At 41.5% G+C, this 13,271-nt stretch overlaps 1 protein-coding gene across 1 annotated transcript in view; it reads left to right on the top strand.

Annotated features, from left to right (window-relative positions):
- The window catches only part of GMCL1 (germ cell-less 1, spermatogenesis associated), a 318,745-nt gene that overhangs the window by 194,877 nt on the left and 110,597 nt on the right, over positions 1 to 13,271 (top strand). Inside the window, exons 9-10 of the mRNA XM_086943476.1 lie at positions 4,043 to 4,186; positions 8,294 to 8,363. Of these exons, the coding sequence (XP_086799602.1) occupies positions 4,043 to 4,186; positions 8,294 to 8,363 (214 nt within the window). The remainder of the gene's footprint in view (positions 1 to 4,042; positions 4,187 to 8,293; positions 8,364 to 13,271) is intronic.

The raw sequence follows: 13,271 nt of genomic DNA, 5'->3' as shown, positions 1-13,271 counted from the left end.
AAACCTGGTGGCGGTCTCTGCATTAAAGGCCCCCTGTGCGCCCCTTCAGACCGTTTTTCTACTTCGAGAAATTTTCTGTACATTTGAATAGATTTGGTTTGGCCCAAATCGCAACCAGAGCTTTTTGTAAACTTCCCATGCAAAATATCAACTAAAAAAAAGAACTTAACACATTGAAATAAGAAAAAACGGTTGCCTCAAGTGATACAATAATTGTCGTTTTTTGTGCACTTACCGAAATGGAACCCAGCTCTCCAAGCGTTGCTCGCATCATTCAGACAAGCTCTCGGCTCTGGCAAAGGCAGCTGCGTGTTTATAATTGCATTGCGCTTTCATTTAAGTGAAAGCGCTATGCAGAAGTAAAGTAGGCGGCTGCCTTTTCCAAAGGGGAATGATAAAAAAAATCAGTAGCGGCTAATTAGGAGACACTGTATCCCGCCGCCAGTAAGAGATCCAATCCCGTTGGGCGTGGATAAAAGGAGACCGGGTGGCAACAATTAGGGATTGGCATGCCTTCAGTGCAATCATTGCACTGCCTTTGGCATAATTTGTGATACAAAACGACGCGCACGAATCAACATTTAAGGCGGAGCTTTCACAAGGCTTCTGGAATCGTATCGATTCCAAACAGCCTCATATGACGAGAGCAGCGCATGCGCTGCTTACATCAGGCCGAGACCTAAAAATTTAGTGGTCATCATTACTGGACTTGGTCTTGAAAAAAAGTAAAAAAGCATATAGAAGGATGCAGGGAAGCGATACCCTGACTCCCTAGCCCTTGTTTGGGGGTCCAAGAGGAACCCTCCAAGGGTCCAAATAAAAAAAGCATTGAAAGGCTTGTCACAGTCCCATGGGAATCAGCAGGGCTCCCCATTTAGTCCCATGGGACTCCCATTAGAGTCCCATTAGGTGGTAAGCCCCTACTGCACATAGTGTACGCTCAAAGCACGGACTGTGCCTAGAGCCCACACCCTCCTGAGATCAAAGCCTTATTAGGGGTGTGATCTCCTACAGCACTCTGTTTGCACTTGGTGCACCGACTGTTTAGAGCTCACTCTCTTCAGAGAGAGAAGCCCTATTTGGTGGGCAGTATCCTACTTCGCATAGTCTGCTCGCAGTGTGCAAGTCCCACTCCCGCCAGACTCATGATGCCCATAAGGATTCACACCTAATATGCAGTTTAACACAGCCTGTGCTTTTTGTGCCACTCTTCATGGGAAGCCCACTCCCTCCAAACACCCAAGCCCAATTAGGGGGGCGAGCTGCTACTAGACAGAGGCTGCGCTCTCTGTGCAGTTCTTCACAGAGAGCTTACTCCTTCCTCATACTCAATCCTCCTTCTGTAGCCAAGGGACTACTGTTACGTACGTAAATAAGATTTTACTTTACATTAAAAACCTCCAAATTCACTTGAAGAAAACAAAGGTTAAAGTAGAGATATATGTAGATGAAAATGTCAGTTAAAAATGCCATTTTAAACTAAAGAGAACACTGAAATTTGCCAATAGTAGTTTACTGAGCTTATTAGAACTGGTGCCCCTGCCACGCACTGCTTATAACCTCTTATATTACATCACTCATGACCTGTTCAATTACATTATTGATGATCTCTAAAATGACATCAATAATATTAAACCTGTACTTGCCTTGAGGACATAGTGGTAGCCAATAGTCTGCGCTTAATATTTTTGTTTCTCGATATACTGCACATGATATTGTAAAGGAAAATATACTCGGAGATAGACAGCAAAGTTTAACATATTTAATGCAAAAATAGCCAACAAGCTATAGTTGCCATACCATCGGAACAGAGCTTCACCCTTGTTTATTTGGAGCATGTAATGCTAACATCAGACATTTTCGGTCATTATTATACATCTTCACTCGATTCAAGTGAAAAGGAATGGGAACACATGACAAATAGAAATGTGTAGGTTGCTATTAATGAGCCTGTACCAGAATCTTCTTATGGGAATCCATGTAAGAAGTCCTTGACAAGTGCGTAATTTACACTTACAGGATCTGGCTCTACTACTTTCTAAAATCCTTACTTAGTTGTGCCAAAATGTTCATTGTACAATTTAGAGTTACATAACCATACTACTTTTATTTTTTTTATAAATATACATTTATTAACATCCAACAGTACACATTAGGGCACATATGAGCATTAGTATTGTCATATTAAACATAAATGTATTAAGACAACTATGTGAAAATTCACTTTCTCAATATTGTGGTCAAACACCACGGATACCACAATCTGAAGATTATTCCACAGCTCAGAAGTTCTTTCCTCAAAGCCAGAAGCTTCTTTATTCTGAATTCTTTTTGTTGAACTGAGACCTAGAAAAAGGAAGATTCTGCGCATTTCCATCTGTAGATTTTGTATTGGAGTCTCCTCTTTCTTCAGTATGGTACCACTGCCATCCGGGGATAAAGGGATCCTGAAAGGATGCATGAAAGCCTTGTTTACCTTTTGTGTGTCAATATGCCTCTGAGGGGTGAGATGCACAAAAAACTGTTGCACTGCTTCTGTCACTGACAAGTCAGGGAAAATAGCAAGGAATCTAAAAAACACCAATACCTGTACATGTTTCAGATTCTCCTGTATCTCAGTTCTTCTATCAAGCATCATCTTTGGGTCCGTCATCCTGCCTCTGAGTCTGTCTCATTACGTAGCTCTGCTTCCTCCCTGCTCATCTGGCTGTACTTTTGATCACATCTATGTCACAGAGGATTCCATTTCCATCACCTTATTGTCTTGGAGGGATTCTGATTGCAGTCATTGTTTTTCCTGCCTTGTCTTGCTTATATAGAAATTTGTCCACCTCCTCCAACATTCCACTTTGACCCTCTAACCATGTCCTGAACAACCTTATCCACATACTCAACTTTTCTAACTTCTTTCTTCATACATTTGTGGTTAGGGAAAACATACAGTTTTCCATTACTTTGATTTTTCTCAGACATTGTGTATTGCTACTTTGCAGCAGTAACACTGTAGCCAGACCGTAAAACAGGTCTGCATGGTAACCACTGCGCCTCCCTTGATTCAATTCCTCGTTGATGTCCACATTCAACCTCCATGTCCATCCGTGTTGGCTCTAAGAATGGGCTCACGGCCTGGGGAGGGGAATCCATTCAGACACCTCAGATGAATGTAGACTGGCTGGTGGTCAAAGGCAGTTCCAGCCTGCCTCTCCATCAAAAAAGCGCTTTGTATACTTCTCTCTTCACCAGGTGCCATCTTGTCACTGCCAAACCCTTTAATGATGGATCACTCTACACCCAGTTTTTCCAGTAGCCTCAAGTCAAATCAGCCACATAAGTTACCGTTATATTGGTTACCATCTTTGTTTCATTCTGACCCTTATGAAATAAAACCCAGTGAACACCCCCATCAGCTAAAGAAGGAGAGCAATATCTTGATCCTGGAAATAAGTGGTCATCATACACGTCATCAGGCTGCTCGAGGATCAAGGTTCCAGACTCTCCCCTTTTCATCAGTGCCTCTCACTGAGTCTATGGATGCCCGCAGTGAAGGTGGGGGTAGAGGTGGTGGAAATTCCATTGGATTCGCGGCGCACTGCTTAACTGCTGTTGGTGCCTGCAACATCCAGTGCGTGGATGTCATTGATGGGAACAGGAGGTGACTGTGATGACACATAAGAGATTCCACATTGGCCCTTGGGATTTCTGTAGTAGAGGAAGCTTTCAATGCTTACTAGCACTCTAAGTATACCCAGGAGGTGAGATGTTTGTATCCTCTGCATGTTGTTGTAGTGGGAAGGATGTGAATGTCTCACCAGACGCATTTAATTGTGTTGCATTGCTTACCTTGTGCACTAGAATGAAGGTGTCTGCAAAACTGAAAATATAACGTTTAAGTGTCATTTGTCAATATTGTATCCAACACAGTTAAAGATCCTGTTTGGTGTTATATATTCTCCAATGTTTCAACTTTTGATGTTTTCCGTGCAGTATCAATTGAAACATAATTATGGATTAATATGTTCTTTGTGTTTCTCTCTTGATATAGAGTCTGATCAAGGTCAAGTGTCATTTCTGGAATCTGAGCAAGGGTGCATTTTTTTGCCTGTGTTCAAGCACCTGCGCTTGCAGTACATTATCAGTGACCTAGTGTCAGCACGGATTATTGAGCTGGATGGTGTAATTCCTAAAGGTGAGAAATTGATCAGAAGCTAAACCTTAACCCTTCCACCTATCTCCTCCCTTCCCACTCTCTCACAGCAATCTAGATTCCTCTAATATTGCACGTAGCAAATGTGTTTGTGTCCCATGCCATCTTGTTGAGAAAACAGGCACTGATAAATAGAGCTATGCAGCAAAAACAGTCAGAATGACCCCGTTGGCACCTGCTTTAGGGAACCGGTATAAGTGATAGCCTGGTGAGGCAGTGAGAGGATCCAAACTAAAAACTATACCTGGCAGAGACCAACTTGTCATTTGACCAATAAAAACAGGGAAACTAGTGTGCAACAGTGCCAAATGCATGGCGGACTTCTTTGGAGTGGGAAAGTACCCTCTCAAGGCCACTACGAGACCCGAGGAGGCGGGCCCTCTGCATCACTGGAGTCCTAGTTTGCTTGGGGGTGCAGGGTAAAAGCCAGTGCTTTAAGGGTGTTGAGTGTGTGTGCTGCAGCCCGGGAACAACTTACAAAAAAGGAGGGAAACTATGTCATCATCCAGAATGGTTGATTCTAGAGTTATAGACAATGAAGGCATTACACGGTCTTCAGAGCATACTGAGCCTGTAGATTGAAAAATAAAGATTTTGCTCTGTCTTAGGTGTCTGGGGTCTCCCATGGATAAACCCATGACAGATCAGAGATCAGAATGGCAGATCACAATAGCTCATCTGCGGGAGGTGGCGGGGGGAGGGGGGGGTCTTCACTCACAAGTTGGGCAGTTTATCCAAATCTGAGTAAGAGGACTTTGCTCCAGTGTGTGTACTGTACAGGTTTTCTGGAGAGTTTCCCAAGGCAGCTACTGATCGAAGGGCAGCCATGTGGCTCTTCGAAGTCTGGCTCAGGATCAGCAGTGTGTATACAGTGATCTGCTGCTTCCGCACATCGGTGGCGTGCAGAGCGGTGTCCGGTTCAGGTAAAGCGATTCATCTCTTGGTGCATCTCTAGCCATGTCCCTGCTGCATCAGGATCCTTGAAGAAATGTGCTTGATTGTTCATTACCACCCAAGCGCACTAGAAGGATCAAGGCATATCGGAGCCCAATCTAACACAGCTCTTTCTTGGCGTTTTAAGAAGGAGGCTCTCCGCCTTTGGACTGCAAAAGTGTAGTCCTGAAATATTGACATTTTAGAGGAGCCTTCAGAAAGGGGTTTCTTTGCTCTGGCACCCTGCACGATAAAGTCACGATATCGGAAAGACTTTGTGACAATTTGGCGAAGAGAGATTCCCGGAGATGGCCGTTGAGCCAGGACCCTGTGGGCCAGTTCTACTGCAGACATGGCTGTGGACCTTCAGGAGTTACTTCAGTTCGAAGCCATGAGCCAGTGAAGCTTGTTACATCTGTCTCCTCCCTGCCTTTGGCAGACCGTTGATTCGTACATTATCCCAGCTAGCGTTACCCTCTGCGTCTTCAGTATGCTCTTCCAGGGTCCAAACTGTATGAAGTTGCTCTGCGATTTGCGACCACTGAGCAACATTTGTCAGGGCAAGGCCCTGCAAATCTACCTCATTGGTCTTTACTTTCTCCCGCAGCTTGCATTGGTCTTCTCGGGGGATTTCCAGATCCAGGCTTACTCTATCTATTTTCAGTTCCAGGGCCATTCTGGTATCGCTAATATCCATTAGTATGGCAATGAGTTTACGTGGCCAGTCAGCTGGGGGTCTAGATTGCCAAGAGGAAGGAGTGAGTCCCCACCCACCCCTCATTGAGCGCCCACTGTCATATCCTCAAAGGGGCCTAGTCTGTGCTGGAACACAGAGAACTCACCTTTTAATGCTTCCTCATGGTGAACGTTATGAACTACAAAGAGATCTGTTGGGTGCCACAGTTATTCACCATACATTGTGGACAATGTTGACCACTCTGCATTAATGTCAAAGGGTCATGAAATCCTCCCTTCGAGGAAAGATAATACTTTACTTCTGAAAGGTGAACCCAACAAACAAAAAACCACCAACATGACAAAAAAGCTTTTTTTTAGTTAAATATAATAATTGTCATATTGCTAACACTTTCTTTGCATGATACAAATCATTCTTTTTGTTTTTTTAATGTTTAGCTGCCCACAACCAATACAATACATAAAAAATCACAAAAACACAGACACTGAAAATTAAATAATTCTAGTGTTTACAAACCGAAAACTTGACACAGTGAAAACATAAGTTTACAGTTCAGGATATCCTTATTTCTTCGTATTGTATCACAGAAACTGTCATCAATGTTTCGACCCTATGATTATGTGTTAGTAGCTATGCAGCATAACAGGTCTTCCTCAGGACTAAAATGGTAGCAAACCAAGAGAGAGCCTTCAAATTATGTTGTAAGGTACATGCAACTTGTGTCCTGTCTAGTATTAACATCAATATTAGTTTCTAAACCCTAAGGACCCCAGCCTGGGTTCAGCTGGTGTGTAGGGGGTAGGCGTCGCCCACTAAATCATCCCTTAAGGCTTCTTTTGGATGAAAACTTCAATCGGTTTTGTGACTCCCCACAAGAAAAAAGAATGTTGCTACTGGCTTACTCCAATCTCCGCCCCTATCTCCATGTCCCCGAGAAATGGGGGGCTGTCGATGAGTTTGATTGAGCCTGCCAGGCACTCCATGCCTCTCGGCCTGGGCAATGCTTGAGGAGCGGGTTCGACACCTCAGCCTGTCCTCCATCTAATATAAGGGTCTCTAAATCCACGCAGAAAGCATAATTAGTGCTGCGTCGTCTCAGACGGCTCCGCTACGAATACAGGAGTAAGCCAGTGTCGGAATCCTGTGCATGAAGAGTCACAAATCCTATTGAAGTTTTTAGCCAAAAGAACATTTACGAGATGATTTAGCTGGTCCCCAATCTACTCAGAGGGCACAATCAGAACCAAGTCGTCTCGGACCTTCCCGCAGACACCTATACTTTTGGAGGTCAGTAAAATGTGCTTTGCTGGCTTTCAGGCAAAGGGGAGGGCCTTCATCAGCAGGGGCCAGTGTGTCAGTAGGCCTACCTCTGGTATAAAGTACATGCAAGAAGCTGAGCACAGGGCTACATCTTGTGCCTCAAGGAGCTGCGGCACAAAGCCAACGAAGTAGGCTCCCCGTCTGGCACACCTACCGGGGACCCATGAAAGGGCTGCAGGCCTCTCCCAAAATGCACTGTCTCAGCCGGAGTCCAGAGACAAGCCCAGAACTCCTCTCCGACAGCCGGCAGACTCTATGGATGTCTTCATCTGGGCCGCCGGTCAGGATTGCCTATCTTGTATTTCATGTGCTGGAGCAGGAACGTTTCTCCTTAATGGGCCAACGCAACCCTCCAGTTATGCTGTCTCTTGAATTTTCAAATTTTACTACATACATTACAAGAGTATTCAGCTCATCAGAGACTTTATGCACATTGTACAACAACAAGGACAACATAAGTGGCATTGCAAAGCCAAGTTGCCACAGACACATATGAAGAGCAGCAACTTGAGTCATCCATGCCTTCTGCAGTCATACTGTCTGGGTGCATCTTTGAGAAAATTAAATTGGGGCTAGTAAGTGCAGCACAACTTAGTCGCTTGAAGCCTAGTGAGGTAAATGCAGGATTCTCTCCTTTTCCAGCCTGGTAGGCTGTAAAAACAATAATGAACCTGCTTTGAAGGAGGGAGAGCATGAAGACTGACAACGGAGAAATACACTTTATGATGATTCTGTTCTTAGTTTTTTCCTTCCTTCACTACACTTACGTAATCATCCATTCATTACAAACTTGCAAGTCAGGAAAAACACATGTAGAACCTGGAGTTGATGGCTGATGTGGAATAGGTAGGAGTTGAAACACTCTAAGGGATGCTTGTGCCTAGAGGGGTCCAAAATTCTTTAAAACTGTATTATTTAATTTCGCAGCCTTTTCTAGTCTGATCTACGTATGCAAGTATTTTCCAATCAATTGCCTTGCAGAAAAATCACGATAAAGGTAGGTTTCCCTGTTTCCTCTGTTACTTTGTTAATGTAGGGTTATAAACTCTTCATTTTCCACAAATAGAAGTTGTGATTTTGAAATGTCTGTTCTATTTATAACAAGGTAGGACCGTCAACTGTATTTCAATTTCTTGTAGAATGGCTTTCTTCTGTTTACAAACGTCAGTGGTTCATCATGCTCAGGGCAGAGCAGGACAATGACACTGGGTGAGTATATATTTTGTGTTTCTCGCCATCATTTGTGTTCTTTTTTTAAAGGATGAAACTGTTAATCAGCCAACTGCTATGCCGTATGTGCGTAGTCTTCTGTATTTTAATAGTGCAAAGTGTTTTTATTGTTCTGTGGACTGGGGCGGCCAGTTTCTTCATCAAATAAGCTGTCACATTTCATACAGATGTAACCTAACTACAAAATTAAATTTGATTTTCTTTTTGAGTGTGGATATTATTCAAACATTCATTACTTTTGGAAAATGTCCCTAGATTTAAAGGAAGTGCCCAAGAGTGGTATAGATTTTTCCGTAGATTTTGAATGTGATCAAGGTGAAAAAAAACATTCTTAGCATATAATCTGTTTATCTGTATTAGAAAACCATGTTGTAGACAAAAAAAGACCTGCTTTGCTGCAGGGGAGATTTAGTAAAAGTAACAGCAATTTAAATAAAATAATAATTTAATGGAGAAGCAACTTGACAGGAAAGAATCATAATTCTTAGAAGCAGAAGAGCAACCTTTTGTAACACGTATGAACATTAGGAAGATGCACATACTCTGGAAGTAATTAAAATTACAGTTTTGGGATCTATTAGTACAATTTCTGGTGCATCTGATGAGACAGTGTTTCATATGTTCGGCAACAAATATTGGCACTATTTAAACAAAAAAGTTGCCAAGTAAAAAGTTTGAGAGAGCAAATATTCAGTGTTGCAAATACAGCCCCTTCCTCTCTCACTATCACCTTGCATAATGCACAACCATATGGACAACCTGCAGCAGAATGATCCTCATTGTGCTGGTGGGCAAGGCGTCTATGATTACTGAAGCTGTTCTACCATCCCTCATGTTCTCCTATACTACTGACCGGTAAAGAACCTCCAGGATCTGCAGAATTTGATTTTATTTTTTTATATTTTTTTATTGAGAGTTCAGATCATAATACAAAATAGACACTTGTGCATATAAACAAGATAAAGTGCAATGGGCATACGTGCTCAATATAGATTACATTTAACAACACATCAAGAATACTTAAGTACATCCTTCTATTGATAATAGACTTATCATACTTAAAAAGACACAGATTTTTATATATATGTTGTCGGATATTGCACAGTTCACCATTATACGATAAACAAATATAAAGTGACGTGCATATTTTAAATATAGACTGATATTTGAACAACTAGACACTTACATCTGTATCAGACCGCTTTTTCGGACCAAATGTAATACGGTTACTAAAACAACTAATACTATTACCCAAATCTTTTTTATTAAATATTTCCTTTAGGTCCCTACTGTTTCTTAAATTTCCCAAGAGATCCTATTCTTTGTGCATAATGTCTTTCTAACGCTTTAACTTTACCCAATTTTGTTCTATATGCATAAAATGATAGGTACATTTTTACTTAGCCAATTTTGTAAAATTAAAGATCTTGCTACTAGGGCGGATATATATATATAAGCCTTCTTTTTGCATAATATTCAGTGTTAAATTTGGTGAATTTCCCAAAACTGCAATATAATTGTCAATAGCTATAGATTGGCCTATGGTACTTCTAAGGTATTTTTCAATTTCTCCCCATAGATTCTTAATTTTGGGGCAATCCCAAGCGGTATGTGACCACGTGCCTCCTCCTGTTTTTGCACATCGGAAACATCGGTCTTCTACCTGAGGATATATACTATGTAGAAATGAAAGGGTTCTATAGAGTAACCATTTGAATAAAATTGCATCCTTTTGAAATTAGCTCCTTCAATTGCTGTGGTGTTGAGTTAGTTAATTCTCCTCCAGGTTGTTCTTGGGATCTGCATATCCTCTTTTTTACGTCATTTATCTTGCATTTCCTCATAGATAGTAGTTGACGTTCTATCCTTAAAGATTTTTATTCAGGCACTTACTGACCGCTTTTCAGGGTTTTCTAGAGCTTCAGCTGTTCCTGAGCTTGCTGTTATAGATTCCTACATCTATCTTTACTAAAAAGTGCTTTATTTTTTTATTTATTTATTTATTTTAAATCTTTTTGTTAAAGTTTCCCCCCATTTTTCCAATTTTTCCATTACATTTCACAGCGTTAAATTTCCAATGAAAAAACAGAAGAAAAAGAAGGAAAGAGCACAATAAAAATATAAATACTGCCATACAAGCACAAGCTAATTAACCTCGTAAACATAAATTTTGATAGTGAGCATACCAATTTTACATGTCTTACCCCCCCCCACCGCCTATCTGTTATCTCCCAGGTTCTCTGCTCTTAATTTATTTTTCCATTTATCTATTGGTTGCCAAATTCTTCCCCCTAGTGCTCGCGCTCTTCTACCCTTCCTTTCATATATGGCTTTCTCCAAATTATATGTAGATAATAGCCTAGCGATCCAGCTTTGAAATGTTTGGGGCATCCTATCAAGCCAGGCCCTTGCAATTCCAATCCAATATACCGCTGTTACCATAAATAAACATTCTGTACAAAGTCCGGTGTTCCTGTAGAAACTCCTAGGATTATTAAATCATTTGTTAATTTGATCTTAATTCCCAATGGATTTTCCAAAAATCCTTCAATAGCTTCTTTTAGCGTGTATAGTTGTGGGCATTGCGCAAACATATGAACAATGTCTGCTTCCCTTGCATCGCATCGTGGGCATGTAATCCCATTGACACCCCCCCACTGTGCAATTCTTGCCGGAGTATGATAGAGGGAGTACAGTGTTTTGTAGTGTTGTGATTGTAGTGTCGCAGAACATAACACTGTACGTCCTAAGTCTATCGATATCTGTAAGTCCTCTATGGTAGAACCCACCTTCTCTACCCACTTCTCAGCATATTTCTCTCTGTCATCATTTTTTAACACATACATTTCTGCGTATAACTGTCGGATTGTGCAATAATTCTGTATATCAAGGTAATCCATTATTCTGCATTGATTAAATCCTATCAATCCACCTCTTTTTTTCATGAGAAAGCTTCTTATCTGGAGATACTTAAAAAAACTGTTATTCCATAACCGATATTTCTTTTGCAGTTCCTGAAATAATTATACCCCTCCCTTTGTATCCAATAGGTCCCCTATCCTTCTAATCCCCTTGTTGTCCCAGTCCTTCATAATTTCATCTCGGAAAATTTCGCCTGGGAGTGAGTGATTTGTGTATAAACGAGTATAAAAATGGTATCTCCCTATACCAAGCTTTTTCGCGATCGCCTTCCACACATTATAAACTGCTCTTAATGTCTTGAACCTGGTATGTTTAAAATAATTATAATCAATTGTGTTTAACAGAGCATTCTCTGCCTCCCCCCTAGCAATGCTCTGTAAACATTTATACAATTTGTGCTATCACGAAGTTGTTCTCCTCCTCCCACGAGCCCCTGTGCATACTGTAAGACAGCTGCCCAATAATATAATCTAAAATCCGGTGCCCCCCAACCCCCCTTCTCCCTCGGTAGTGTCATATAGCGATATGCTCTTCTAGTCTTCCCTTGAGCCCATATCATTCTGTTAATTACTTTTTCTATTTTGCTAAACCATATCTGGTCAAAAAATAGCAGTATTGCTCTGAAAATATAAAGAAACTTCGGAAACGTGATCATTTTGATCACGTTTATCCTACCCATTAGTGTCAAGTGCAAATTATGGATCCTTTCTGTGTTTTTTTTAACCTTAAGTAAAAGTGGTTCCATATTGAGCCCTACGAGTTTATCTAAGTCAGCAGTGACTTTTACACCCAGGTATGTGGCTGCTGGCACCACTCTAACATCCTGGTATGTCGTATTACTATTCTGCACAATCTGAATCTTGCTTTTATTAATCGAGTAACCCGCTATTACTCCAAAATTCATCGCCTCTTGTTCAACTTCCACTATCGCACTCCCTGGGTTCGGTGTTATTATAGCCACATCGTCTGCATATGCCAATATCTTATGCTCAGACTCATGTAACCTTACAGGGTGGATATTATTGTTGTTTAAAGTTTTCTCAAGAATGGATCTAAATAAAGAGCAAACAATAATGGTGATGCTGGGCAACCCTGCCTCGTCCCTCGTTTTATCTGAACTGCCTTTGTATAGCTCCTGTTAATTCTTATTCTTGCTGTTGGGCCTTGATAGAGAGCCTGGACTGCCCTGATATAACTCTCACCTATCCCAAACCACTCCATCACCCTCCACAGGTAGTCCCAGGACACCCTGTCGAAAGCCTTCTCTGCATCGAGAAATATAGCCGCGACAGGATCTCTTGCAACCCCTGCTGCGTCCAGAATGGTGATCATCTGTCTGGTGTGCTGGGTGGTTCCTTTCCCAGGGATAAAGCCATGCTGAACAGTGCAAACTAGCCCCTCGATCACCTTACTCAGTCTTTGTGCCAATGCTTTTGAAAAGATTTTTGTATCTGCGTTTAGCAGTGTAATTGGCCTATAGGACCCTGGCTCTAGTGGCTACTTATCTTTCTTTAAAATCACTATTATATCTGCCCCTGCCCATGATTGTGGAACTGATCTACCTGTCTGTGCCTGTCTAAGAATTTCCAGCATATTTACCCCCAGTACATCCCAGAATGTTTTATAGAATTCTACTGGTATTTGGTCGGGGCCTGTAGCCTTCCCTGCTGGTAGTTGCTTCACAGCCTCCGTTACTTCTTGTAGCGTTAGAGTAAGATCTAGATTCTGTTTTTCCTCGTTACTTAATACATCATGTGGTATTTCTGCCAAATAGTCAGTAATCTCCTTATCCCTCTTGCATGTTTCCTGCCTATAAAGATTTTCGTAAAAGCTCCTAAAAACTTGCTGTATTCCTTCTGGGGTGTTAACTATAATTCCTGAGTGATCTTTGATTTCCTTTATTTCTCCTGCTGCCATGTTTTGACGTGTCCGAATAGCTAAAAGGTGTCCTACTCTTTCATTGAA

The sequence above is a fragment of the Lissotriton vulgaris genome, chromosome 11 (genome assembly GCF_964263255.1).
Source record: "Lissotriton vulgaris chromosome 11, aLisVul1.2, whole genome shotgun sequence".
In the NCBI taxonomy this organism is placed as follows: Eukaryota; Metazoa; Chordata; class Amphibia; order Caudata; family Salamandridae; genus Lissotriton; species Lissotriton vulgaris.
The sequence above is the reverse complement of the archived record's forward strand: the minus strand, read 5'-3'. Positions and strand labels throughout refer to the sequence as shown.